The sequence below is a fragment of the Patagioenas fasciata genome, chromosome 28 (assembly GCF_037038585.1).
Source record: "Patagioenas fasciata isolate bPatFas1 chromosome 28, bPatFas1.hap1, whole genome shotgun sequence".
Classification (NCBI taxonomy): domain Eukaryota; kingdom Metazoa; phylum Chordata; class Aves; order Columbiformes; family Columbidae; genus Patagioenas; species Patagioenas fasciata.
In genome coordinates this window covers 3,984,721-4,011,455 of record NC_092547.1, presented here as the reverse complement: position 1 = coordinate 4,011,455, position 26,735 = coordinate 3,984,721, and the positions used below count along the sequence as shown (strand labels likewise).

General features: G+C 49.9%; 2 protein-coding genes across 7 annotated transcripts in view; both read left to right on the top strand.

The window, feature by feature from the left end:
* The window catches only part of DIP2B (disco interacting protein 2 homolog B), a 75,656-nt gene extending 66,970 nt beyond the window's left edge, over nucleotides 1-8,686 (top strand). For 4 of the 5 annotated variants that reach the window (XM_065858752.2, XM_071800062.1, XM_065858751.2 and 1 more), the window contains 6 exons: nucleotides 278-339; nucleotides 421-478; nucleotides 1,023-1,097; nucleotides 2,491-2,668; nucleotides 2,754-2,877; nucleotides 3,922-8,686. In XM_065858752.2, coding sequence (XP_065714824.1) covers nucleotides 278-339; nucleotides 421-478; nucleotides 1,023-1,097; nucleotides 2,491-2,668; nucleotides 2,754-2,877; nucleotides 3,922-4,174 — 750 coding nt within the window. In that variant the 3' untranslated portion in view covers nucleotides 4,175-8,686. The remainder of the gene's footprint in view (nucleotides 1-277; nucleotides 340-420; nucleotides 479-1,022; nucleotides 1,098-2,490; nucleotides 2,669-2,753; nucleotides 2,878-3,921) is intronic. The other variant, XR_011735994.1, reaches the window with a different exon arrangement.
* Nucleotides 8,687-11,148: 2,462 nt separating this feature from the next.
* ATF1 (activating transcription factor 1) lies at nucleotides 11,149-26,593 on the top strand. Of its 2 annotated transcripts, XM_065858875.2 has the most exons (9): nucleotides 11,149-11,305; nucleotides 14,601-14,702; nucleotides 17,057-17,185; nucleotides 18,441-18,541; nucleotides 19,909-20,039; nucleotides 20,716-20,895; nucleotides 20,995-21,154; nucleotides 24,103-24,256; nucleotides 24,362-26,593. In XM_065858875.2, exons 2-8 carry the CDS (start codon nucleotides 14,604-14,606, stop codon nucleotides 24,245-24,247), a joined length of 945 nt encoding a protein of 314 aa, XP_065714947.1. In that variant the 5' UTR covers nucleotides 11,149-11,305; nucleotides 14,601-14,603; the 3' UTR covers nucleotides 24,248-24,256; nucleotides 24,362-26,593. The 2 variants fall into 2 exon arrangements, with proteins under 2 accessions (XP_065714947.1, XP_065714946.1); XM_065858874.2 differs by having other exon boundaries at nucleotides 11,150-11,305; nucleotides 24,103-26,593.
* Nucleotides 26,594-26,735: the final 142 nt, after the last annotated feature.

Below are 26,735 nucleotides of genomic sequence, written 5' to 3'. Positions count from 1 at the left end.
ACTGGAGTGTGCCATTAGAGAACCGTTTATTTCTGTATACACAGTGAGCGGTTGCTCCAGGGCTGGTGGCTCAGAGCGCTCGGTGTTCCCCCTGCCCCACAAACACCCACACACTCTATAGAGAGAAAATAGCCCTTAGTGCAGAGGGGGGAAATTGGAACAGGGATTTATTGCCAGTAAGAAACCCCTGGAAACGTTCACGAGCTCAAGCAGAAGTTACCCTGACTTCTGTAGCTACGTTAAGGTTTGGGTTTGTTTTCTCATGTTAACTCTTCAGGGAACGTCTGGGCCGGACCCCACCACGGTCTACGTCGATCTGAAGTCCTTGAGACATGACAGGTACACTAAGTTTATTATCACACCTCTCAGTAGATTTCAGCTCTTTTTCCTTTGCCCTGACCACGTTATCTTTACTTCCAGAGTGCGGCTGGTGGAAAGGGGAGCTCCGCAGAGCCTTCTGCTTTCCGAGTCGGGGAAGGTAACTCACGTTATGACCCGGGGACGCGACACACAGCGCTTTTTACACCCCTTCTGCTGTACATTTGTAGCCGTGTGGCGTGAGAAGAGGTGGCAGTTGGTTCCACCGTTCCTCCTGTTGATTTAAGAGCACGTTTTGCTGAAGCGATTGGGAGAATTGGTTCTGTTGACAGTAAATGAGCCGTAGCAAAAGTGCTGGCTCTCGTATCCTTGAAATCAGCACGTGCTTGAGATTTACCGCAGCTCTTATTCCCTTCTTTACATGGATTAACAAAAAGGTGTTCCATAGTAGTTTTTAACATTGAATTCTGCAAAATGAGGGGCTAACAACACTGACAGGCCTAGAATCCCTCACCGCTGTGGCTCTTGAGTCGTGAAATAGAGCGAGCGGACTTCAGGGTACGTGTGCTGGTGTGTTCTACACCCACTGGTCATTCCCCAGCTGAAATCCTGCATTTCTGTAGGTAAATGAACAGCCTGTGCATTTCAGTTGTAGGTGAAGATAATTCATACGTGGATTACGTATTTCTTGTTGTGATCTTTAGATCCTACCTGGAGTCAAGGTGGTCATCGTTAATCCCGAGACCAAAGGGCCTCTTGGAGATTCTCATCTCGGGGAGGTAAGCGCGGATTCCGCTCTTTGAGCAGCTTCTGCTTGTGTTGTATTCTCTTTGTTCAATTAGGTGATACTCACAGGCCTTTCTGAGCTGGATTATTGCTGGAGCGCTCACATTTTGGGTGTGTTACTTTACCATCAAGTGTAAAGAAAAAGCCAAACAGCAAGGAAGGCTTGTTCCGCTCTCAGTCTTGCATAACTGGCCTCCAAATAATCTAATTTACATTATCTTGCTTGCACACCGGTATGTTTGGTCTGCGTTGACAAGTGATCGATTGTCGGACCTCACATGTTATAAAAATCCCCAGTTGATGTACTGGGTTAATCCTCAGCTTCGTTATCAGGAGGGTGGACCTGCACGACGCGTTTCTAAGATTCCGCAGGATATTTGGAGGTTTGAGCTAAACGCAAAACATTTTTGGATCTGGAAAACCTTAGAGACAGAACCTTCTTGTTGCACTTCGTCATCTGCTTCATTTTAACTCTCAACAGATGCTCTGGTTTTGTAGCGTCCTCTCCTTTCCTCCTCTCTTTTCCTCCTCCTTTCCTCCTCCTCCTCTCCTTTCCTCCTCCTCCTCTCCTTTCCTCCTCCTCCTCTCTTTTCCTCCTCCTCCTCTCTTTTCCTCCTCCTCCTCTCTTTTCCTCCTCCTCCTCTCTTTTCCTCCTCCTCCTCTCCTCCTTTCCCTCCTCTCCTTTCCTCCTCCTTCTCTCCTTTCCTCCTCCTTTCCTCCTCCTCCTCTCCTTTCCTCCTTCTTTCCTCCTCCTTTCCTCCTCCTCCTCTCCTTTCCTCCTCCTCCTCTCTTTTCCTCCTCCTCCTCTCCTTTCCTCCTCCTCCTCTCTTTTCCTCCTCCTCCTCTCTTTTCCTCCTCCTCCTCTCTTTTCCTCCTCCTCCTCTCTTTTCCTCCTCCTCCTCTCTTTTCCTCCTCCTCCTCTCTTTTCCTCCTCCTCCTCTCCTCCTTTCCCTCCTCTCCTTTCCTCCTCCTCCTCTCCTTTCCTCCTCCTTCTCTCCTTTCCTCCTCCTTCTCTCCTTTCCTCCTCCTTCTCTCCTTTCCTCCTCCTTCTCTCCTTTCCTCCTCCTTTCCTCCTCCTCCTCTCCTTTCCTCCTCCTTTCCTCCTCCTTTCCTCCTCCTTTCCTCCTCCTTTCCTCCTCCTTTCCTCCTCCTTTCCTCCTCCTTTCCTCCTCCTTTCCTCCTCCTTTCCTCCTCTCCTTTCCTCCTCCTCCTCTCCTTTCCTCCTCCTCTCCTTTCCTCCTCCTCTCCTTTCCTCCTCCTCTCCTTTCCTCCTCCTTTCCTCCGCCTCCTCCTCCTTTCCTCCTCCTCCTCTCCTTTCCTCCTCCTCCTCTCCTTTCCTCCTCCCTTCCTCCCCCTTTCCCCTGACAGTTTCTCCCTTCCATCCAGATCTGGGTGAACAGTCCACACACAGCCAGCGGCTACTACACCATCTACGACAACGAAACCCTCCAGGCCGATCATTTCAACACGCGGCTGAGCTTCGGCGACGCGGCGCAGACGCTTTGGGCTCGGACCGGGTACCTCGGCTTTGTCCGGCGGACGGAGCTCACGGCCGCCAGCGGAGGTACCACACAAATGGGTCTTTATTTCCCCTAAATTCCCTTTCTTGGGTGCCGTTTCCCAGCCCGTTTCCCACCTCTCCTCCCCAGAGCGCCACGACGCGCTGTACGTTGTGGGAGCCCTGGATGAGACCCTGGAGCTGAGGGGCCTGCGCTACCACCCCATCGACATCGAGACGTCGGTGTCGCGGACGCACAGGAGCATCGCCGAATGGTAAAACATCCCCACGTAGCCAAAATGGAGCAGCGTAGGGTTTCATAGAAAAGATAAGGCAAATCCAGATAGTTTCTTGTGTTACCGTCAGCAAGCCACGCACCTCGTTTCCCATCTGTGGATGGGAATAATACCGCGCTGACCGACTCAGTGTTTTCTCACGAGCCGTAATTCACAATAGAAGCGGCGATTTCCCGCTCTGTGGTGTCAAGAGCCGTTGCAGTTGGAGGCAGTGGAGGCGGCGCTGGGTTGTCCGTCCCGCGGCTGTGCCGGCTGTGTCTGAGCAGGAATGGGCTTGGGCTTGGGTGACGTGGAGATGCAGCCCAGGGCCAGGGGAAGGAACTGTAAACCGGGCAGCTTTGTGTCTGCGAAAATAACCGGGGGCTCTGTTTGCTGCTTTTGTTTGTTGGGTTCTTTCCCCCCTCTTTCCTTTTCCCCCCCCGCTTTCCTTTTCCCCCCCTTTCCTTTCCCTCCTCTCTTTCCTTTCCCCCCCCTTTCCTTTTCCCCCCGCTTTCCTTTTCCCCCCGCTTTCCTTTCCCCCCCGCTTTCCTTTCCCTCCTCTCTTTCCTTTCCCTCCTCTCTTTCCTTTCCCTCCTCTCTTTCCTTTCCCCCCTCTTTCCTTTTCCCCCCCTCTTTCCTTTTCCCCCCCTCTTTCCTTTTCCCCCCTCTTTCCTTTTCCCCCCCCTTTCCTGTTCCCCCCCTCTTTCCTGTTCCCCCCCTCTTTCCTGTTCCCCCCCTCTTTCCTGTTCCCCCCCTCTTTCCTGTTCCCCCCTCTTTCCTTTCCCCCCCTCTTTCCTTTCCCCCCCTCTTTCCTTTCCCCCCTCTTTCCTTTCCCCCCCTCTTTCCCTTCCTCCCCCTTTCCCTTTCCCTTTCCCATTCCCTTTCCCTTTCCCTTTCCCTTTCCCCCCCTTTCCCTTTTTGTTCCTCTCTCCCTCTTCCTCTTCCCCCCCTCTTCCTCTCCCCCCCTCTTCCTCTCTCTTCCCCCTTCCCTTCCCCTTATTGTTTCTCCCCCCCATTTTTCCCTCCCGATTTCCCGTTTCCCAGCGCCGTGTTCACCTGGACCAACCTGCTGGTGGTGGTGGTGGAGCTGTGCGGCTGCGAGCAGGAGGCGCTGGACCTGGTTCCGCTGGTGACCAACGTGGTGCTGGAGGAGCACTACCTGATCGTGGGGGTGGTGGTGGTGGTGGATCCCGGCGTCATCCCCATCAACTCCAGAGGCGAGAAGCAGCGCATGCACCTGCGCGACAGCTTCCTGGCCGATCAGCTGGACCCCATCTACGTCGCCTACAACATGTAATGCACGGGGAGCGACGTGGGGGGAGCTGCGGGACCACCGAGCGCCCCGGGCGGCTGTAGAAACCAAGCTGGTGAATACTAATACTTGAGCTCGCTGCCACATTCCCTTCATCTCACCCTGTGGTGTTAAGACCTCGTTAACTACCGACGGACACGGGGAAATGTGGTAGACAATGGCAAACATTGGTAACAGTTTACTGAAATATTAGCTTTATAGAAAACGCAAAGTTGACAAGTGTGTGAGCTACAAAACTCCTAAGGCCTTTACAGTAGTGTTACTTTTTTCATCTGTTGTACATATTTGTATTTTTATCTAATCCTGGTTTAGGATTCTATAAGGGGAGGGTTTATTTAGGTAAGATAATAAACTATTAAGAAAAGGGTCATCAGAGTTCTGCAGTTCCCTGCTATCTCATGTACTTTGCAGCTGTTCATTCCACGGGGTCACACAGCTTATTTAAAATTGTACCATGACCAAATCAATAACTTACGGAATCTAAGAGTTACTTATTCATATAGATATTTCTTGAATTTAAAAAGAATTTTGCCTATATTTTAAATATGTAAATATTATTATACATAATTCACTTAGATAGAAGATTAACTTGGATAACGATGACAGCTGAAGGTAGAAATTTTTAAGGACTTTAAGTAACTTTTGTGGTCCTGAGCCTAATTATGTTTGGTTAGAAAAACTACCGTGAGATACACGCATCTTCCACCAGGTTTCTCGTTCCGTACGTCGTCTTTTCCCGCGGTCAGAAACGTCTCGCAGCGCAGAGCAAACTATGGTTTGTCATTTCTAGAAGCAGCGGAATTGAAACGTTACCATGGAATTGGGTAGAAATGGCAGTGCGAGTCCAAAATACTGAACCAGGCGGCAGCATCGGCCTGACCCTGACCCTAAACCTGACCTAACCCTCATCCTAACCCTGACCCTCATCCTAACCCTAACCCAGCCCTGATGCTGACCCTAACCCTGACCTGGCCCTGGCCCTAACCCTGACCCTAACCCTGACCCTGGCCCTAACCCTGACCCTAACCCTGACCTTAACCTTAACCCTGACCCTAATCCTGACCCTGACCTTAACCCTGACCCTAACCCTGACCCTGGCCCTGACCCTCATCCTAACCCTGACTCTGACCCTAATCCTAGCCCTGACCCTAACCCTAACCCAATCCTGACGCTGACTCTAACCCTGACCTGGCCCTGGCCCTAACCCTGACCCTAACCCTGACCCTGACCCTAACCCTGACCCTAACCCTGACCTTAACCCTGACCCTAGCCCTGACCCTAAGCCTGACCCTAACCCTAACCCTGACTCTAACCCTAACGCTAACCTTGACCATAATCCTAGCCCCGACCCTAACCCTAACCCAATCCTGACGCTGACTCTAACCCTGACCTGGCCCTGGCCCTAACCCTGACCCTAATCCTGACCCTGACCCTAACCCTGGCCCTAACCCTGACCTTAACCCTGACCCTAACCCTAACCCTGACTCTAACCCTGACTCTAACCCTAACCCTAGCCCTGACCCTAACCCTAACCCTAACCCTGACTCTAACCCTAACGCTAACCTTGACCATAATCCTAGCCCCAACCCTAACCCTAACCCAATCCTGACGCTGACTCTAACCCTGACCTGGCCCTGGCCCTAACCCTGACCCTAATCCTGACCCTGACCTTAACCCTGGCCCTGCCCCTAACCCTGACCCTGCCCCTAACCCTGACCCTGGCCCTAACCCTGACCTTAACCCTAACCCTAGCCCTGACCCTAACTCTGACCCTAACCCTAACCCTGACTCTAACCCTAACCCTAACCTTGACCCTAACCCTAAACCTAGCCCTAACCCTGACCCTAACCCTAACTCTAACCCTGACCCTGACCTTAACCCTGACCTCTGTCCCACCTGGGCCTTGAAGGCAAAACAAACCCCTTTGGATGGACACACGGTTACATTCACTGTTTGGAATAACGACCAAATTCCCCCTCAGTAGAGCAAGAAATGGTATAATTGGGCTTTAAACTGGGAGGCAATGGCCCACGTTGCATTCAGGACAAAGAATTGGATCATTCTGGGCTTTATGTGGAACGAGATTGTTCTTTTGTAGGAGGAAGCGCAAAAATGAGACAGAGCAGTTCTGGTACGCACATCGTTAAATAACTCTGGAAATTAATAACCCCACCTTCAAAATAAGCTTTGACTCCCAATTACCTTTATTTCACCCAACACACCTTTTAAGAACAATTGAATTCCTATAGATGCTAAGAAAACATTTTGGAAGCAATAAGAGCCCAGACCAGACGCCGCAACAGGTTTGAGTTAAAACGCTCCACGTTACCTCAGGTAGTTTGTAGGCATTTTGTAAGGGTTCATGGGCTGAACTGCGGAGCCCCCGTGGAGCAGAACCCGGTGTATCCATCCCCGTTTTGGCCTTGCACTCCTCCCACCTTCTGTTAGTTTATTGCTGAAAAACAGGAGAAAACTTGTGAACGATATTTTGGAAAAATTTGGTGGGGGAATCGATGTAGAAACTGGGAGTTGTTATGGCAAGTCTGGATTTAAGGGTTCTCTGCAGATTCTTCAATTACAGGGGCACGTTTTGAACATTTGGTGCCGCAGCTGCCGTGGGTGCGATCGCAGGGGGTGGTTCCGGCCACAGCCGAAACACCATCTGCTTTATTAACATGTGTCCCGAAACACCCGTGCGTGAAGCCTTCAGTATCTTTAGTTTTAACGCACTGGCCACAGGAGCGGTGACTGCGACTGTGCAGCCGGCACCACAACTTGGTTTGGGTGTAAAGCGCCCAGAAATCCGCCCTTCCCCACCAGCAGAGTCTTGTGATCACACGTTACACATCGCTTCAGTTCTGGTTTTCTTGCACGCAAAGTGCAGCCTCATTGTGCCCATTTCAGAAAAGATTCTGATGGTCTTGACCTTTTTCTTACTCAAGACTTTAAATAATTGTTATGACAAAGAACTATTTGTCCATTGGAGTGGATTTGAAGTCCAGTTCTAGGATTGTCTTTCTTTCCTGGCGGATGCATGCATGAGTTGGGTGGAGGCGGTTTCTGAAATGGCATTTTTGAGTGACAATGGATTATTTCGTGGGGTTTTTCCCCCTCGTTTGTTCTTTGGCCGGGTATTGATCGCTCCTCGCGGTTTGGGTTTATCTCCCGAGTTTACCATGTGCTCTTTACTCTGGTGTGTTGCATTCTCCATGTCACAGAACTGGTCCTGCCCATGGAACGAGATAACGTTCCATTGCTGGCGGTCAGTAAGTGACACGGTCAGTAAGTGACACGGTCACTAAGTGACACGGAGCAGCTGCCCTGGTTCTAATTCATCAGCATCGCAAGCAGCCCTGGAGAGGAGCAACTGCAGAGCTGCGAGTGCAGGTCCTGATTGTCACCCCATTCCCAGGCCCTGTCCCTCCTTCCTCTGCCAATGAGACAAAATCCCCCAACAAGGTAACGAACCGCACAGCACCACGCGCTCAAACGTATTTGTCTCCTTGGAAATTGGGGGCAGTTTGTGCTTCCGCCCTGCTGGACGGTGACGTGGTGTCGCGGGCAGGGACCGTTTTACTTTAGGATGGTTTCTTGTTTGCAAAGATCCCAAACTGGGATAAACCCCAGAGCATTGCTAAGGATGGTGCATGTTGGGGTTCGGAGTCAGGTGCTGCTCCCAAATCCAGTTCAGACTCAGGTGCTGCTCCCGAATCCAGTTCAGACTCAGGTGCTGCTCCCGAATCCAGTTCGGACCTGGGTGCTGCTCCCGAATCCAGTTCGGACCTGGGTGCTGCTCCCAAATCCAGTTCGGACTCAGGTGCTGCTCCCAAATCCAGTTCAGACCTGGGTGCTGCTCCCAAATCCAGTTCGGACTCGGGTGCTGCTCCCAAATCCATTTCAGACTTGGGTGCTGCTCCCAAATCCAGTTCAGACCCAGGCGCTGCTCCCAAATCCAGTTCAGACCCGGGTGTTTTTCCCAGATCCAGTTTTGCCCTCGAGCCGCAGACTCGGCCTCTCCCCCCAGTTCGGTTTTGCGGCTTCTCCAGTGGTAAAGGTGAATTATCTCCCGCTCTCGCCCATCGGGTTCCACGCGAACAGCTGCAGCCAAACTGAAACATCAGGAATCCTTAACACTTCGAACTAAACTGGTTTGTATGTCGTACTGTTTCTCAATATTCCCTAAGGAAAACACATGGGCACAGGTCATTTTAAGATTTGCACTGCAATTTCTGACTTAAATAAATGCAATTGCGACGTGGCACACTAACTGTCCTAAAACAAGGTTGCAAAATTTTAGCCCTATCTGCAATTTTTCTTTAGTTTCTGTCGACCATCGCCACATTCAGACTACAGCATTATGTAATTATGTATAAAGTTTTTATTTATTTAAAATTAGCTTAGCTATTCATTTTTCAATTTAACATCGGGCTGGACGGTGTTCCATTAACTCATTGATTGTGTTTCCTTTGTCTTGTGTTAATAAATATTGATGCCTGATTGCTCGCTTGGTTTCACTGATATTTGTATTTTAAGGAACTAAATGCTGTTTAGTGTTTGTCCTTTGGTGAAAGGGAGGAATTGTTGGGGTGTTTCCAAACATTTTACATCATCTGTGTATAGAAATGTAAAGTATGGCGCTTGTACCTGCAGCGCTGGGCTGTTCAGCTCTTGAAACCAGAGTTAGACCTGAGCTCAACACTGAACACAGACTAGATGGAGTTTTTAAGCACGACCTAACCATATATAATTTATTTTAATATATTCATAAATGTTAAGATATTGTTTAGGCTGTGCTGCCATCAGAGACCTGGACAGGCTGGAGAGCTGAGCAGGGAACAATTTAATGAAATAGAACAAGGGCAAGTGTAGAGTCTTGAATCTGGGCAGGAACAACCCCAGGTTCCAGTGTAAGTTGGGGAATGAGCTGTTAGAGAGCAGTGCAGGGGAAAGGGACCTGGGGGTCCTGGGGACAGCAGGGTGACCATGAGCCAGCACTGGGCCCTTGTGGCCAGGAAGCCAATGGGACCTGGGGTGGGTTAGAAGGGGTGGTCAGTAGGTCAGAGAGGTTCTCCTGCCCCTCTGCTCTGCCCTGGGGAGACCACACCTGGAATCTTGTGTCCAGTTGTGGCCCCTCAGCTCCAGAAGGACAGGGAACTGCTGCAGAGAGTCCAGCGCAGCCACCAAGATGCTGGAGGGAGTGGAGCATCTCCCGTGTGAGGAAAGGCTGAGGGAGCTGGGGCTCTGGAGCTGGAGAAGAGGAGACTGAGGGGGGACTCATTGCTGGGGATCAATATGGAAAGGGGCAGTGTCAGGAGGATGGAGCCAGGCTCTTCTGAGTGACAACCAGTGACAGGACAAGGGGCAATGGGTGCAAACTGGAACACAGGAGGTTCTGCTTAAATATGAGCAGAAACTTGTTCGTGGTGAGGGTGGCAGAGCCTGGCCCAGGCTGCCCAGGGGGGTTGTGGAGTCTCCTTCTCTGCAGACATTCAAACCCGCCTGGTTCCTGTGGAACCTCAGCTGGGTGTTCCTGCTCCATGGGGGGATTGCACTGGGTGAGCTTTCCAGGTCCCTTCAACCCCTGACGTTCTGGGATTCGGTTTAGTACCAAGGGTGTAATTTAACATTATAATCTAACCCCAGCTGCTGTGTGTCTGTGTCCGTAGACACGTCGTTTCCTACAAATGATGTGTACAAATTCTACTGTGGTGTCCTCTGCAAACATTTCATTTTCACTAAATCTCTCCTGTATTTTAAAATTATTTGTGTAATACTGAGAAAACCCCTTAAAAAAAAATTGCTTTGAATTGTTGTGTGAATCGAGGTTTGTCAGGGGAACGGAGCCAGGATTTATTGCAAATAAATCACCTCCATTATTAATTAGTTTGACTTTACATAGATAAAATGTTTGGTAAAACAAGGGGGGCTTCGAGGAGGTGAAACTGAAATAAATGTTGAAAACTGCAAATGAAATAATGCGGAGGGGGGAAAGTTACACTAAAGCTTTAATTAAAAGCGTTTTTAATATAATCTTGTGTGGGATGAGGTGGGAGATGCTGAAAATCCTGGGATGGGTTTCCAGTTGTGTTGGGGATCACCTGGGTTTGGGTTTTATAGGAAATCACCCCGGTTTGGGTTTTATAGGAATCACCTGGTTTGGGTCTTATAGGAAATTTCCTGGTTTGGGTTTTATAGGAATCACCTGGTTTGGGTTTTATAGGAATCACCTGGTTTGGGTCTTATAGGAAATTACCTGGTTTGGGTTTTATAGGAAATTACCTGGTTTGTGTTTTATAGGAAATCACCTTGTGTGTTCTGTAGCAAATTACCTGGTTTGTGTTATAGGGAATTACCTGGTTTGTGTTATAGGAATCACCTGGTTTGTTTTACAGGAATTACCTGGTTTGTTTTATAGGAATTACCTGGTTTGTTTTCCAGATCTCGCTGTGACCCCCGAGGCTGCGATTCCCACAGAACCAAGGTTCCGGAGCCCAAATCCCGCCCGGTCCGTGCCGCGGGCGCTGCCCGACGGCCCCGCACAGCAACGCAGCTGCTCTGGGGATTAAAAATAAAATCAAAGCAGCTGGAGGTCACGGAACAACCGTCTCGCCCCGGCCCTGGGCGGCCACAACGGGCCCCGGGCGGGGGTAGCATCCGCCCCGCGGCACCGTGGGGCACTTTGTTTGCGGCGTGGCTGTGAGAGCCGTGTTCCCGGCGAGGGTACCGGGAGATAATTGTGTTTCCTCCGGGGCGATCGCCCCCCAGACCCGGCGGGGCCTGCACCGGGGCCTGCGCGCCCGGCGCTGCGCGGGCCGCTAGAGGCGCCTTGTCGCCCCTACAGCGGCAGCGGCCGCTCTATCGCCGCCTCTCTATGGTATGGTGGTTGGAAACCTCCGGGTGGAGGCGGCGCCAGAGCGGGCGCTCTAGCCTCCGCCCGCGGGGCTCTACGCTGCGGGAACTCTATGGTGGGGATTTCTAGGCGAGGCCTCCGCGGGGACTCTATGGTCGCAGCCCGAGCGCCCCGCGCGGCCCGGCCGTGTTTGCGATGCCGCCGGCGCCGGTTTCCTGAGGCGGCGGCTCCGCTCCCCGCGCGCGCCCACCGGCGGGGCCTCTGAGGTAAGAGCGGCCGCGCCGAGTCACGGGCGGGCGGGGGAGGCCGCCTGGGCCCGCCCGGCCCGTCCCTTCCCCTCGGCCCGCGCCGGGCCCGGAGCGGCCGCTCCCGCCGCCCCCGCCGGGCCCTGCAGGCCGCGCCGCTCCCTGCGCTCGGCCGGGGCCCCCTCGCTCATTCCCGGGGGTTGTTCCGCCGGGCCCGGGGCTCCGCGCGGCCTGGGCGCCGGGAGAGGCCGCGGACGGGCCCGCGGGGCCGCTTCGCCCCGGCCGCTGGTTCCCCGGGCCCGGGGGAGTCGCGGGGCCCGGAGACGGCTCCGAGCTCTCGGCAGCGGCTTCAGCCCCGTTCGGCTCCGCTGACAGCGGCGGTTTCCTCCCCGGACCCCCTGAGACCGACCCGTGAAAAACAATCATTGATCCTTCATGGCGGGATTACCTGTTTTCCATTAATTTTGCCCGAACGCTGGTCTGTGTGTCTTCCAGCGCTCCGAGTGTCGGGCCGGTTCAAGGCAGCTGGATGCAAATTGTTTGTAAATGATCTCAGCGATATTTTCCTCTCCTAAATCCCGAGACCTCTTATGTCCATACAACCTATACATTTATTTTTGAAGCTGCTCGTCACGGGAACGTTCCCTGAGCTGGGCCGAGTGGAATGAAACACGTTCGGAAGGTGCTGAAGGGTTTGTAGGGGTTCGAGGGGCTGTTCTGGGTGTGTAGGACGGATCTGGAGCTGGAACCTTGACTCGGGTCTCCTCGTTTGGTTCCCGGTGTGAACCAGGAGGTGCCTTTGCCTCTGTGCACCCTCAGATGGGTTAAACGATCCCGTTCGGGTCGCTGCTGCTCAGGATGTCTCCAAATGCACCATCTCTTTGGCATTTTAGGATATTTTCCATCCTGGAAAAAACTGGAGTTCCGTCCATCTTCTTGATGAACAAACTTTCCCCAAATGTCTTAATAGCAAAATTAATTATATAAGATTTTAGCTGCTGTAGCTGGTTTATTTTGAGGCGTTAAGGAACCCGAAATTTCACCAGACGAGTACGATTTCGCCTAGCGTTTTAAATCACTTTGCGTAATCTGTATATGTCAGTAGTTGACCATTATTATTTAGCGTTTGAGCATGAAATTCTGCGTCTGGTATTCTTTATAAAGCCTTTTAACAACCTCGCTTGCCTCTTACAATATTTCAGCACTGCAATACCACCCAGGCCTTTCCTGTGCTGGAAACACAAGGGCAGACCAAGGCGGGTTCGTCCTCCTTGCTCTCGCTCCACGGCTCCTCTTTGCAGCTTTTCTGTTCCGTTATCTCGTCCTTCGCCTCCTGATGACGCTTTGAGGCTCCATCCGAGGCTGGGAATCGTGATTTTAGGCTTTTTAGGAGCGTTTAAGTGGGGAAACCCACTGTGCCGGGTGATCTGCGTTGCAAATGGGCAGAAACAAAATGTGAATGATGAGAGAGGCTGAGGTGAAGAGCGATTCCCGCTCGGATCCCGTTCGGGTCGTTGCTGCTCAGGATGTCTCCAAATGCTCTTTGGCATCTTAGGATGTTTTCCATCAGGATTGAAGTTGTGGGAGTGGGGTTTTCTTGTTTATTTTTTAATTGATTCTCCTCAGTCATTTAGTTTTGGGGTGTTTTTGTGTGCGTGGTTCTTGAGCGGTCGCTTAAACTAAGGAACGTGGTATTAGGGGATATATAGATGAGCTTCAGGTGATAAATTAAACTTGCCTAATAAAATCAAGTGTTGCTTTTCTGGATTCCCCCATCCGTACGTGTAAAACTCTTCACCCAAAGCCCATTTCACTAAACACTTATTCCACACTGGAAGCGGCTTTGTCTGCGGTGTAAAAACCTGAAACCCTGATTTATTTTCCATAAGATGCAATAACAATTTTCACCTCATTAAAACCCCTCGCTAAGTCTTTTTTTACTAAGTCTATTTTACTAAAAGCCAGATAAATATTTAATTGAATAGCACAGAGCAAGCGGAGATGAATGAAACTCGCAAACCCTGTTTATAATGGGGAATACTTTATCTTTGGTTCCTGTAAGTTGGACTTCACACCTGCGCGAGGAGGCTCAGCGGAAACCTTTGCGCCTTCTCCCCGCGTTGTTTATTTTGGGTGCTTTCATTGTTTCTCACAGTCTGTTCTGAGTCTTTCCCGGGACGATAACGCAGTGAAAACAGAGGGTGAGGGAGCTGGGGGGTGGTTCAGCGCTACAGAAATGAATGGGGTGGTTTGGTGGTGTTGGAAATGTGTTTGAATTTGTGCTGTTGCCTGGGTTTCGGTTTGACAGTGCCCTGTTTACTTCGCGGGGTACAAAATGTAGGTTTATACAAAAATTCAAAGTATTTTAGATGGCGCGCGAAGCCGCATCCCTTTCACATGTTTGTCGTTAATTCCGCTCTTTTATAGCTCTGATATACGTGAATTACTCCAGGTTTAAGGCGTTTGTTCCCACCGCAAAGAACGCAGCTTTGGGTATCGGTTTTCTCTCCGCAAAGTCCCGTTCCTGTGATTTCTCGAGGAGTTTTGTGCCCAACGAGGTCCTGCTCCGGTTGCCTTTCCACCGTCCACCGGGCGAGAGCTGCGGTTTTATCTCAGCGGGGAAAAATCAATGACTCACATTTCCACAGAAAGAGCCGTCATTTCCAGTCTCATAGCAACTGTCCTTTCCACAGCTTCAAACCTTCTGTGACAAAACCTTTAACGCTCTCCCATCTTCTCTGGGTGCTCGCGGCTGGTCCACCCACTCACCCACCTCAAATCGTGTGAATCAGTAAACCCCCCCGTGCTGGAGCGGCGATGCTGTCAAGACACGTTGAATCTTAGAGACGGGTGTTGCTGACTGTGTTCTGTGGAGAATTTGGCAGGGTTTAAAGCGCAGAACTGCTCTGCTTTGATTTAAACTCCTGTTTTGTTTCTGTACGCCCTCAGATGGTTTAAAATAGGGTTAGCTGGGAGTTTGGGTAACATGTTTTTGAAAGTTATTTTCCTTGGAGCAAGATATTCCTTAGGATAAAGGCTTCCTCTTGGTTTTCCTCTTAGATTTGATGACTTGGTTTCTTTTCCCTAAAACCCAGGGAATTCAGTGGATACGTTTGGCAGTAAAACTTCAGCTCGGACAGCGGGCGTCTGACCCTCCGGTGACAAAAACCGCCGCGCTAATAGAAAGTGATGTCCAAGAATGACTTAAAAACATCCAAAATAAGAGTGAAAACACACACGGGGGTTGTGCAAAGCATCGGTGGAAGCGGGGACTGCGCGGATCTGTTGTTAACGGGGTGCAACTGCTTTTCCGCAGGTGATGATGGAAGAGGTGAGCAAGAGCAGCAGCACCGGCCCCGCGACGCCGCCGCAGACCGGCCAGGGCTCAGCCCTGCAGCTCTCGCACATCAGCACGCAGGTAAAGCCCACACAGAGTTAACCACGTGCCTCGCGTTCAAAAGACACAAACGAATTCTCGTGCTCGTGCAATGCAAAATGCAGCCCGGTTTGTATATTGTACGTACATCAAAATCATCGTCGAGCTGGCGCGCAGGAGCTGCCGAGTCGTGGAGTAAGGACCTAAGCGTAACCTTTTGGTTTATTTCAGAAAAAGCATTTACAGCTCCGTTTGTAGCGCTGGTGATCCCGGGTGCTCAGCACACTTGGATTGTAGCCCGACACACATGGGCTTAATGTAATAGATCATATCAAGTTGGAAATTCGACGTGCTTAGCTACATGGTAACGTGGCTTTCAAAGCTTTAGCCTGAATTCAACTTTCTGCATCCGAAGGAGCATCTTTTGGGGCAAAATCTGCTCCCGCGGTGCCGCCCTGTGAAACAGGGAAATTTGGCTGCTCGTCCACTGTTCACCCCATGGAGGAAACAGAGATTTGGATGGAAAATTTGGATCAGTGACCAAGGCAAAGACAGCGTAGAAAATCCACAGACATCCTGCAAACTGGCTGAAGGGAAGAAGCCAGAGAGTCATGGTCAATGGGGCAGAGTCCAGTTGAGGCCTGGATCCAGTGCAGTGCCTCAGGGGTCAGTGCTGGGGCCGGGATTATTCAATATATTCATCAATGATTTGGACGAGGGAATAGAGTGACTGTCAGCAAGTTTGCTGGTGACACCAAGCTGGGAGGAGTGGTGACACTGGAAGCTGTGCTGCCATCAGAGACCTGGACAGGCTGGAGAGCTGGGCAGGGAACAATTTAATGAAATAGAACAAGGGCAAGTGTAGAGTCTTGAATCTGGGCAGGAACAACCCCAGGTTCCAGTGTAAGTTGGGGAATGAGCTGTTAGAGAGCAGTGTAGGGGAAAGGGAGCTGGGGGTCCTGGGGACAGCAGGGTGAGCATGAGCCAGCACTGGGCCCTTGTGGCCAGGAAGCCAATGGGACCTGGGGTGGGTTAGAAGGGGGTGGTCAGTAGGTCAGAGAGGTTCTCCTGCCCCTCTGCTCTGCCCTGGGGAGACCACACCTGGAATCTTGTGTGCAGTTGTGGCCCCTCAGCTCCAGAAGGACAGGGAACTGCTGGAGAGAGTCCAGCGCAGCCACCAAGATGCTGGAGGGAGTGGAGCATCTCCCGTGTGAGGAAAGGCTGAGGGAGCTGGGGCTCTGGAGCTGGAGAAGAGGAGACTGAGGGGGAACTCATTCCTGGGGATCAATATGGAAAGGGGCAGTGTCAGGAGGATGGAGCCAGGCTCTTCTGGGTGACAACCAGTGACAGGACAAGGGGCAATGGGTGCAAACTGGAACACAGGAGGTTCCACTTAAATTTGAGCAGCAACTTGTTCGTGGTGAGGGTGGCAGAGCCTGGCCCAGGCTGCCCAGGGGGGTTGTGGAGTCTCCTTCTCTGCAGACATTCAAACCCGCCTGGTTCCTGTGGAACCTCAGCTGGGTGTTCCTGCTCCATGGGGGGATTGCACTGGATGAGCTCTCCAGGTCCCTTCAGCCCCTGACATTCTGGGATTCTGTGAAACCTGTATTTCAGCCACATCATTTATTAAGATGGACAGTTTTAAAACATGGAAGAACAGATGCTGTGTTTTTTATTTGGGAAATTCCGCTCTTTTTTCTCCCTCGTTGGTCATTCGCACACCTTGTTTCCTTCCATTTTCACTCTGCTCTGGGGTCTCTTGTGCCTTGAGCTTTCAAAGGAGATTTTTCAGCTTTTGCTCCTGTGATTTGTTCTCTGTGGAATCCTTGAACCGCAGCCTCATATTGGTCACTTAAAAAAAATAGTCCAAGGACACCGAATGCACACATTGCTCATTGTGCGTTATTCGGTGGCGTTGGGCTGGTCTGTCCCAAGCCCTCAGGTTTGTCGATCGTTTCATCTCAATTTAGATTTTAGCGCTGTAAACTCCCCTTAACTTCAGTGACAATTAAAGCTACTTATGAGGCGCTTTTATTTAAGCTCTCAAAATGGAATCAAAGCTTTCCAAAACAAACGGCCACAAGCCTGGGGCTTTATGGGTGTGTGTGTCGGACAAGCACAGCCCTGCTCAGTGGGGTCGTTCTGCAGAATTCTGCTTCGCCGGCCTTCAGGTAGAACTGGCTGAATTTAGGCTGCGCTTTAATCTTCCGCACATAACAGTAGATATTTGATTTTCCCCCTAAGTTTCAGCCTTTTTCTTATGTATCTCAAAAACATTCATCTTTCAAGGATGCTTTCTGTGACTTCACATGAGCTTCTGCCGGTGCATGTTCTCCGCTGATTTTCCAACGTGTCTGTACACGACCCTTTGGTTAATGGTTTTGTGCTTGTTGCAGATGTCTCTGAGAGGTCCTGCGCCCCTGACGGTCGTTCAGCTGCCTGGAGAGCAGGTCCAGGTGCAGGGAGTCATCCAGACCGCTCAGTCCTCCTCCGTCATCCACTCCCCGCAGGTGCAGACAGTGCAGGTAACACGGAACGGCCGCTAAACCACCGACAACCCTCATGTATGTGCGGGAAAAGACTCAGAAAGGCTGGGCCGAGTCGGCTGCCCCAGCACAGCGGGTCTGGCCCTGCTGGGAGGTGTCGAGCAATCCAGTATTTTGGGGATACGTCGCTCTCGATGGTTGTTTAGGCTTGAAATCATTTGTAGCGCTAAAATTGCCTTTGGAGTTGAAATTAAACTATGTGACATTGCCTCCCTCTACAAAAACAACCCAGCTCTTCGTGCTCTTAAGGGGCGAGCGGTGTGTTTTATAGCCAAACACAAATAAATAACACCGTAACGCATTTCCAGCTGTTGTCGTGCTCTGACATCGCAGCACGGAAAAGCAAACCCCTCTTTGCTGTTTTACCAGACTATCCTTAGAGTCTCCGCCGATCCCTTTCCTATCACCACGTTCTCGTTGCAGCATCCCCACTGTATTCTTTCATTTTTCTGTAATATATGAACATTGTGGCCTTGTTGCTCAAAGTGGAAATAAAGTAGCAGATGAGCAGCTTTTAAAGCTGTTGGTAGTAGGTTGGTCTGTGTGTCTCTGCAGCAGCAGCTGAGAACTGTTTTTCCCAGAGCTGCGTGTGTTCTTCTTGACTTTTTGTTGCCGGCACACAAATAAATGCTTTGTTAGCTCGTGTTTAAATGCAGCATCAGAGAAAAATCTCACACTTGCCAACTGGGCGAGGATACAGAGAAAAACAGAGCTGATGCTTTGCGTGTTTACTCCCTGAAATGCTGCTGCCTTAAGTATTATTTTCATTTGACGCTTGTGTTCTGACCAACAAAAGACGCTGCTCTGTCTGCATGGAAGGTTTGGGGTGTTTGATGTTTGTCCTTGTGCTCAACCCATGTTCCTGTTCCGATCGCTGCTGGTTTAACGCTTCCGGATTGATGAACCCTCCAGTTTGATCCAGCATGAACAGTTCCACATGGGGATGTTTTGCAGCTTTTAATAGTTTGGGAGGACTTCTTGAGCTCTTTATTTGGGGGGGTGGTCGCTGTTTCATTGCGACCCCCCTAACGTGACGGTGTTTGATACGTGCTGGGAGCAGCACTGGAACCACAAATCCAACATCCTTTTGGTAATTAGCTGCATTTGGGTCGTTCTCATGCGGCTTTAGCTCAACGTACAATTAAAATGTGTCATCTCTTCTGGGTGTTTCTCAAACGCATACAAGATAACCACATGGAATATATATATATATATATGTATATATATATTTTAGGTGTCTTCTTTGTCCGAGAGTGACGATTCCCAGGATTCCTCCGACAGCATCGGCTCTTCACAGAAAGCTCGGGGCATCTTAGCTCGTCGTCCATCTTACCGGTAAGTACCGCTTGTCAGATATCTTGTATTTTTGTTTGAAACCAAGAACAACTTTCAATAGCTTCATATATTCTCTCAACCTCTACGTTTTCTTCCTCTCGAAACACGCGCTGGATCCGTTCATGGGGTCAATGTTTTGAGGATGCTCTATTAGATACGAGGAAACTTTGACTTAATGGGAGAACAGTTTCAACACCATGTGGTAGGGAGAAAGTTATTTATCTGCTGTAATTTTACTCAGTTATTTACTGAAATGAGTGTAATCAAACACCACGTCCTAGCTTTTCAAATAGCAAATTTGTTAGAAACTTAACACAGAATTTAGTGGTGTTTACAATAACGTTCTGAAAGTTTTCAGAGTTTATGTACTCACCTGCCAGTCCGGTCTGTCATTCCTGTTCCCACTTCTGCCGCGGCTTTTCATCGTTTGAATGTTTTATCCGCTCCTCTCGGCGCTTTCTGATGGTTTTATCTCATCTTGGGTTATGTACCAGCACAAATAATTCAGCAGGAATTGGATTATTTTGCGCACAGTCAGAAATAATGGTAGAAAAGAGGAATTCTGAATAGCCAGGCCAGGAAACACGAACCGCAAGCGGAGAAATCTGTAATCAAACCTTGTCAGTTCTGCTTTTCTCTTCATTTCACTGCCACTAATTCATGATTTGCCCCTGGGGTAAGATGCGTAACATTGATATTTCCAGTGGTTCTTCTATTAAATAGGGAGGGGTCTGTTTTTCATAGGTGTTTGTTAGAGTACAGGGGTTGTTTGAGCTCTGCAAGGGCTGTTAAATGCGGGAAGGTAAAGTCTCACTGTGCGCTGGAATAACAAAAGATCTCATTTTTAAACCTTCTTATAGTAATCTCCTCCTTTTTAGCTTATTCTCAAACTGGTTTTAATCTGATACACAAAGCCTATTCTTGCAAGATTTAGAGGATCGAGTTGTAAATCAGAAAAATCTCTTAATTTGCCAGTTAACCCCCAAAAATGTTTCTGGTGGAAACTCTGATGCAGTTTGTGCAGAACTGAAATGGTGCAGGGTTTATACTCCTCCGAATGTCTGAGACTTCTACGGGATAACGACTGGAAATCTGGAATTCGTGCTGATTTGCACGTATTTATAAATCAGTAGCTGACTTGAATTGCTCTCAGCTCATAAAATGATGCAATATTTAAATAAAAATTAGACTATATAAACTACAGGAATGGAATTACAGGAGTTCGAGGCCGTCACCTCATTGTTAATTCAAAAACCCGCTGTGCATCAAAATAATACCACATAGGGACAGTCGTTTGTAACTGTTGTTGCAGTAATTTGTAATGGTTTTTTACCAGGTTTTAGAGTTGATAAGCTCTTGTTTTACAGAAAAATTCTGAAAGATCTTTCTTCTGAAGAAACACGCAACAGAAAAGGGGATGAGGAGAGTCCGGGCGTCTCCACCGTTACGTCCATGTCCGTTCCCACCCCCATCTACCAGACCAGCACCGGACAGTACAGTACGTTATACTCAATACCTGCCCAACTGGACACATTTTTAAGTCAGCTTGCCTCAAAACACAGATTTCTGTTTGTTACGTAGTTGACTAAGGTGAAACTTAAAAGGTTTGGTTATTTATGCAACGGTTGATAAAGTTATTAAGGTCTGTTGGAAATAGATGGGTATCTAAAGACTCCAGATAAATTGGATGTTTTGTTATCTCAATATTCGCACATTAAGACACAATGCTTGAAGGGGGTGTTAGGAAATAGCTGAGGGGAGACCTTCCCATCTCTGAACTGCCTGAAAGGAGCTTGGAGCCAGGGGGGTCGGGCTCTGCTCCCCAGGAACAAGCGCCAGGAGCAGAGGAAACGGCCTCAAGTTGCGCCAGGGGAGGTTGAGGTTGGATTTAGGAACAGTTTCTTCCCCAAAGGGCTGTGGGGCATTGAACAGGCTGCCCAGGGCAGTGCTGGAGTCACCACCCCTGGAGGGTTGGACAGATGGACATGAGGTTCTCAGGGACAACCCAACCAGGGTTGGGTTAACAGTTGGACTCGATGATCTTGAGGGGCTTTTCCACCCAAAATGATTCTATGAGCAGTGAAGTCAGATGTGCGGCCTACACATTGACCCCTATCTGTATGTCATAACATACAACTACAGATATTTTTGTGCTTGTTCCTTTTGCTTTGAAGTCGCCATCGCTGCCAACGGTTTGCAGCTGGCCAGCCCGGGCACAGACGACGTGCAGGGGCTGCAGACGCTGACCATGACCAACGCCAGCGGCGCCCAGCCCGGCACGACAATCCTGCAGTACGCGCAGACGTCCGACGGGCAGCAGATCCTCGTACCCAGCAACCAGGTGGTGGTGCAGAGTAAGTAACACCTTCTGGAAACTCCAACACCCTTCGCTAGCGCAAGCGGGATGTTCTGACGCCGCCGCTTTTTGACGCGTTGCGCTGTTATCGCGACAGCTGCCTCGGGAGACATGCAGACGTACCAGATCCGCACCACGCCGACCACCGCGGCCCTGCCGCAGACCGTGGTCATGACGTCGCCCGTCACCCTGACCTCGCAGACAAGTAAGACGGATGATCCGCAGCTGAAACGAGAAATAAGGTTGATGAAGAACAGGTTAGTGCTTTGATTTGTTAGTTCAGCGTTCTGAAATCAAACTGCAGAGGACAGTTCCTGAGATCAGCTAATCGGAGGCAGCTCGGTGGGTCCCGATTAAGTGAAATCTTGGAGGTACAGAGAAGCCTTTTTTTGGGTTTGTTTTCTCTCAATTGGGCACTTTTGTTCTCACAAGACCCGGAAGGTCCTGGCAGCCCATGTGAGAGCAGCTGACGTGGAGCGGGCGTTACCACAGCGAGGGTGATCACACCCCCGCCCCTCGTCTTGAAAAAGCTTCAGGGAGGCCAACGACGCTGCCCACCAGGTGCTGGAAGGGGCAATCGGCTTGTGACGGGTGAGCAGCACCCGCGCTGTGCTGCAGCAGCGGGTGTGGTAACTCGTGCACTAGGGTGTAGAGGTTGTCACCTTTTGCTAGTTAGACTCTGTCACCTATTGCCACCATCTCATGCTGTTGCCGACCATGGTCTCGACCAGAAAGAGAGCTTGTCTGAAGAAGGCTGTAGCAACTCACACAGACTGTCTGCCCCAAACCGTGGCTGTTCAGGTTTCTGGCTGCAGGGAGTGCCAGAGCCTGCTGCTGCCGGGTGACAATGGCCAGCATCCCACTGTGTGAGGTGTGTGCAGATGCAAGATCTGCTCAGCATGGTTGCAAAGCCTAAGGAGGAGATTGAGGTGCTGAGGACCATCAGGGAGTGTGAAAAGGAAATCGACAGGTGGAGTCACTCCCTGGCGTGCCACTCAGAGAAGCTCCAGGGGGATACCCCCCAAAAGGTGATGAACCCCTTGCCCTGTCGGGTAGAGGGAGAAGACCTGAGACAGCCCCTGCCCTGTTGCTGTCGGACAGAGGTAGGGGACAGAAAAGACGACAAGGGTTGGAAGCGAGTTCCAGTTCGGGGCCATGGGCAAACCCCCTCCCTACCTGCTCTGCTTTCCCAGGTGCCCCTCCATAATAGGTTTGAGGCCCTGGATCTTGAAGGTGAGGATGTGGTGCAAGGCTCACCTACGAGGTCACACAGAAAGAGGCAGTTGACCCCACGCCTCAAGACCACCTCAGATAAGAAAGAAAGAAGGGTAACTGTAGTAGGCAATTCCCTTCTGAGAGGGACAGAGGGCTCAGTCTGCAGAGTTGACCCTCACGGTAGGGAAGTGTGCAGTCTACATGGAGCCCGGATCAGGGACATCACCAGGACGCTCCCCAGCCTGGTGCACCCAACAGACTACTACCCACTGCTGATCTTCCAGACAGACGGGGAGGAAGCTGCATCCCGCAGTCTGACGGGAATGAAAGAAGATTGCAAGGCCTTGGGACGGATGGTAAAAGAGTCTGGGGCTCAAGTGATTTTTCTCTTCCCTCCTTCCGGTTTTGGGTGATGATATGGGAGGGAATAGAAAAATCCAGTCCCTAAACAATTGGCTCCAGGTCTGGTGCTACAGGCAGGGCTCTGGGTTCTCTGATAACGGCTGGTTTCACAAGACACCAGTCCAAACAGTGATACGTGGGAAAGGTTTATCTCGCAGGGGCAAAAGGATGCTGGGACAGGAATTAGCAGGGCTCATTTGAAGAGCTTTAAACTCGACTCGAAGGGGGATGGGGTTGTAGCTGGGCTTGCATCAGTGGGGCATCACCCTAGAGATGATGAAGGCTGGGAGTCCTCCCATACCCCTGGGGTGAAATGGGTGTGCTTGGCTCGCTCTCTGAAATGCCTGCACACCAATGCATGCAGCACGGGGAATAAGCAGGAAGAGTTAGAAACCTGTGTTAGGGCAAGAGATGATGACCTGGTGGCAATTCCAGAGACGTGGTGGGACAGCACACATGACTGGAATGTGGGCATGGATGGCTGTGTCATTTTTGGGCAAGACAGGCCAGCCAGGCGTGGTGGTGGAGTTGCTCTTTACGTGAGAGAGCAACTCCAATGTATTGAGTATTTTCCCGGCACGGATGAGGAGCGAGTTGAGAGTCTGTGGGTGAAAGTTAAGGGGCAGGCTGGCAGGGGTGATACTGTTGTGGGCGTCTATCATAGGCACCCAGATCAGGGTGAGGAAGATGATGAGGCCTCTACAGGCAGCTGAAAGCAGCCTCACAATCACAGGCCCTGGTTGTGGTGGGGGATTTGAACTTCCCTGATGTTTGTTGGAAGGACTACTCGGCTGGCAGCCACAGTCTGGGGGGTTGGGTGATGACCTATTAGAGAGCAGCGTAGGGGAAAGGGACCTGGGGACAGCAGGGTGAGCATGAGCCAGCACTGGGCCCTTGTGGCCAGGAAGCCAATGGGACCTGGGGTGGGTTAGAAGGGGGTGGTCAGTAGGTCAGAGAGGTTCTCCTGCCCCTCTGCTCTGCCCTGGGGAGACCACCCCTGGAATCTTGTGTCCAGTTGTGGCCCCTCAGCTCCAGAAGGACAGGGAACTGCTGGAGAGAGTCCAGCGCAGCCACCAAGATGCTGGAGGGAGTGGAGCATCTCCCGTGTGAGGAAAGGCTGAGGGAGCTGGGGCTCTGGAGCTGGAGAAGAGGAGACTGAGGGGGGACTCATTCCTGGGGATCTATATGGAAAGGGGCAGTGTCAGGAGGATGAAGCCAGGCTCTTCTGGGTGACAACCAGTGACAGGACAAGGGGCAATGGGTGCAAACTGGAACACAGGAGGTTCCACTTAAATGTGAGCAGAAACTTGTTCCTGGTGAGGGTGTCAGAGCCTGGCCCAGGCTGCCCAGGGGGGTTGTGGAGTCTCCTTCTCTGCAGACATTCAAACCCGCCTGGTTCCTGTGGAACCTCAGCTGGGTGTTCCTGCTCCATGGGGGGATTGCACTGGATGAGCTTTCCAGGTCCCTTCAACCCCTGACATTCTGGGATTCTGTGACAAATTACGAGTCTTGAGGGCTGACTTCATCAATGTGGTGTCCAACAACCGCAGATTGGAAAGAAACCATCGCTTCTGCTTGTCTGTTCCAGGGAAGCCGCTCGTGAATGTCGTCGGAAGAAGAAAGAGTACGTGAAGTGTCTGGAAAATCGTGTTGCAGTCCTGGAAAATCAGAACAAAACTCTAATTGAGGAGCTAAAAACTTTGAAAGATCTTTACTGTCATAAAAGCGTGTAAGCAAAGAAGGTAAAACCTTTGTGGACTGTTGAAATTTCAGAGGAGAAATGGGTTTTTTTTATACTGAATTTTTTAAACTAGATGAAAGTTCAAAAATGAAACTTTTCTACCTAGATTTCGCAACTTAAAGACGATATAGATTTTATTTACAACACGTTGGTGACAAAGTACAAAAAGGAACGAGAAAACCTCACCCAAATTCCTGCTGGCACAACTGGAAACTTTATCAGGTCAAGATCGCGGCTCCAGCCAAAGGTGATGGGAATTCCTTGGAAAATCTCTCCGAATGCCTCTTGTAATGGAGGCGAAATTTGGTGACAGTAAAAACGTGGATGAAATGGAGTCCTTGCCATAGTTGACATTGTTAGCAACATTTATAACCAGTATACGTTTTGATTTCTTACTCTTTTTCAATCCTTTTTCTGCGTTATTTGTATGTAAATATTTTTATTGTAACCTGTAAGTTGTTACTTACAGGTGCAGATGATAAAGAAAAAGAAGCGAATACTTTGCTAGAGGTATAAATTATGTTGTTTCTCAGCTGACAGTTGAAAAGTTGAGGTTTCTTTCTTCAATGTTTGCTGTGTCGATGGGATTGGGATCTGCAGAAGCAGTGAGAGGCAAAGACAACGTCTCCGGCCCATGAAATAAGGTGTCGGTGACTTATTGTAAGAGAATTCAACACATGCATTCATTTTATATGGCACGGTAGTTGAACAACATCTCTAATTGGCAAATTAATGGCGCGCTGATGATTAAATTAAACACGCGTCGCTGCTTCTGTCAGGAGATCCAACTGTGCTTTGGAACATTCAAACCAAATAGAGGAAGGATACGATGAGAGAATTGAAGTTATATACCAAAGGGTTAATGAGGTTCTAATATATGCTTTACACGGCGAAAGTCGTGCGAGATTTCCGGCCTAATTTTGTACGGTAGGTGATATTTTGCAAAGTACCGATATCTTTGTAAGAAAATATTCTATTGAGAACAGGTAGATGGTTGGTATATTTTGTAGCTAAATGGTGATCTTTGCAAATTCCGAAATTGAGTTTCTATACGTATTTTGACAGTTTCTATATTTCATTTTAGTAAACAAATGAAATATTTTGTGAAGCAGATTTTCAAGCATATATTTTTATGGGTAGTCCAAAGTCAATGAGATCCTCTTTGGCGTGGGAGGTGTTTGAATTCATTTTGTATGTCTATAGGCAACTTGCAAAAAAAGTGGATCCTAAAGGGGATTGGGAAAAGAAGAAAACTATAAAATACGAGAGATCAGGGCTTTTTATTCCCCACTGTTGATAATATCTGCACATTAGATCCGATCGCTCTCGGAGATTCTAGTTTGGATGGTTTTGTTTCAGGTGAAAATGAAACGTTCGAGGCGATGGGGACTGGTTTGGGTGCGGAATCCCCGCTCTTAGGGATTCCCAAACGCCACCCAGGGGTCCCGTCCCACCTCGGCGGTTCTGGGACACCGCACCCGCTTCTCGCGTGAATCACAATGACACTATTTGCCGCGGGCGGGATGGAATCCGCGGCCGGTTCTGGTGGCGGGAATTGCGCTCTGGATTTGCCCTCCCCAGGTGTTCGAGCTCCGTGTGCGTGTCGTGCTGGCGCAGATCGGGATGAACTCAACCCGCGCTCGCTCCCCCGTGTGGAACGCTTCCCCTACGGTGGTTTTTATTTTACTCACTTTTGGACTTCTTAGCAAGCAGAGCTCTTTGCAGACGGTAGGAGAACACCGGCATTCCACAATCATGTTGTTAGTAGGCTATAAATCTGTATTTCTTTCGGAAGTTTCCAAATTGTTATGGACACGATCAACGATCCGTTTCCTTTAGGCCACGCTGGAGTGTACGTTTGTGTTCACAAATGTGTCGCAAACTTGTGTTGCACGTCAAAACTGATCAGGTTGAGACAGTCCTAGTGGGGAGCTGCTCCAGAAGAGGCATTTGGTGCCTCTGGCAGCGGAATTTCAGGTGGCAAATTCTGTATTGGGCAAGTGAAGCAGTTTTAGTGGTGCCAGACATCACAGGAGTCAGTTCTGCTCTTCAAATAGTGCTTTGGGAAGAGCACCTTCTTTTTCATCATGGAAATATTTAACATGAGTTTGCTCTTTCAGTGATCACTGCTCATGATGCGCTTATTTTGGATTTATTTCAAAATCTTGACTGTGAGAGGGTAAAATCTGTATCCCCAGGGTAAGAGATGTGGTGGCAATTCTGCTCTGCTGGTTGTTTCCAAACACAAGTACCTGCTCTATATGAATTGTAAATATTTGTTGAAACAATTAGATGGTTGCAAATTTTGACCTTGGTAAATAAAGTCGCCAAAATCTAATTCTGCTGTTCCTGATTTATTTGTAACGAACGTCGCAGCGCGGTGGTTCTGGCCAAGGGTGCTGTGGGATCGGGTCTTTTAGTCTGTGAAACAGCACCCAGAGATGTTTTAGCTGATGGGTCCTTTCAGCAGTCAGAGCAAT

Coding starts and splice junctions, on each gene's coding strand:
- ATF1 (XM_065858875.2), top strand. CDS start 14,604: ATGATGGAAGAGGTGAGCAAGAGCAGCAGCACCGGCCCCGCGACGCCG. Junction 17,186..18,440: donor CGCAGGTGCAGACAGTGCAG/GTAACACGGAAC, acceptor TATATATTTTAG/GTGTCTTCTTTGTCCGAGAG. Junction 21,155..24,102: donor ATAAGGTTGATGAAGAACAG/GTTAGTGCTTTG, acceptor TGTCTGTTCCAG/GGAAGCCGCTCGTGAATGTC.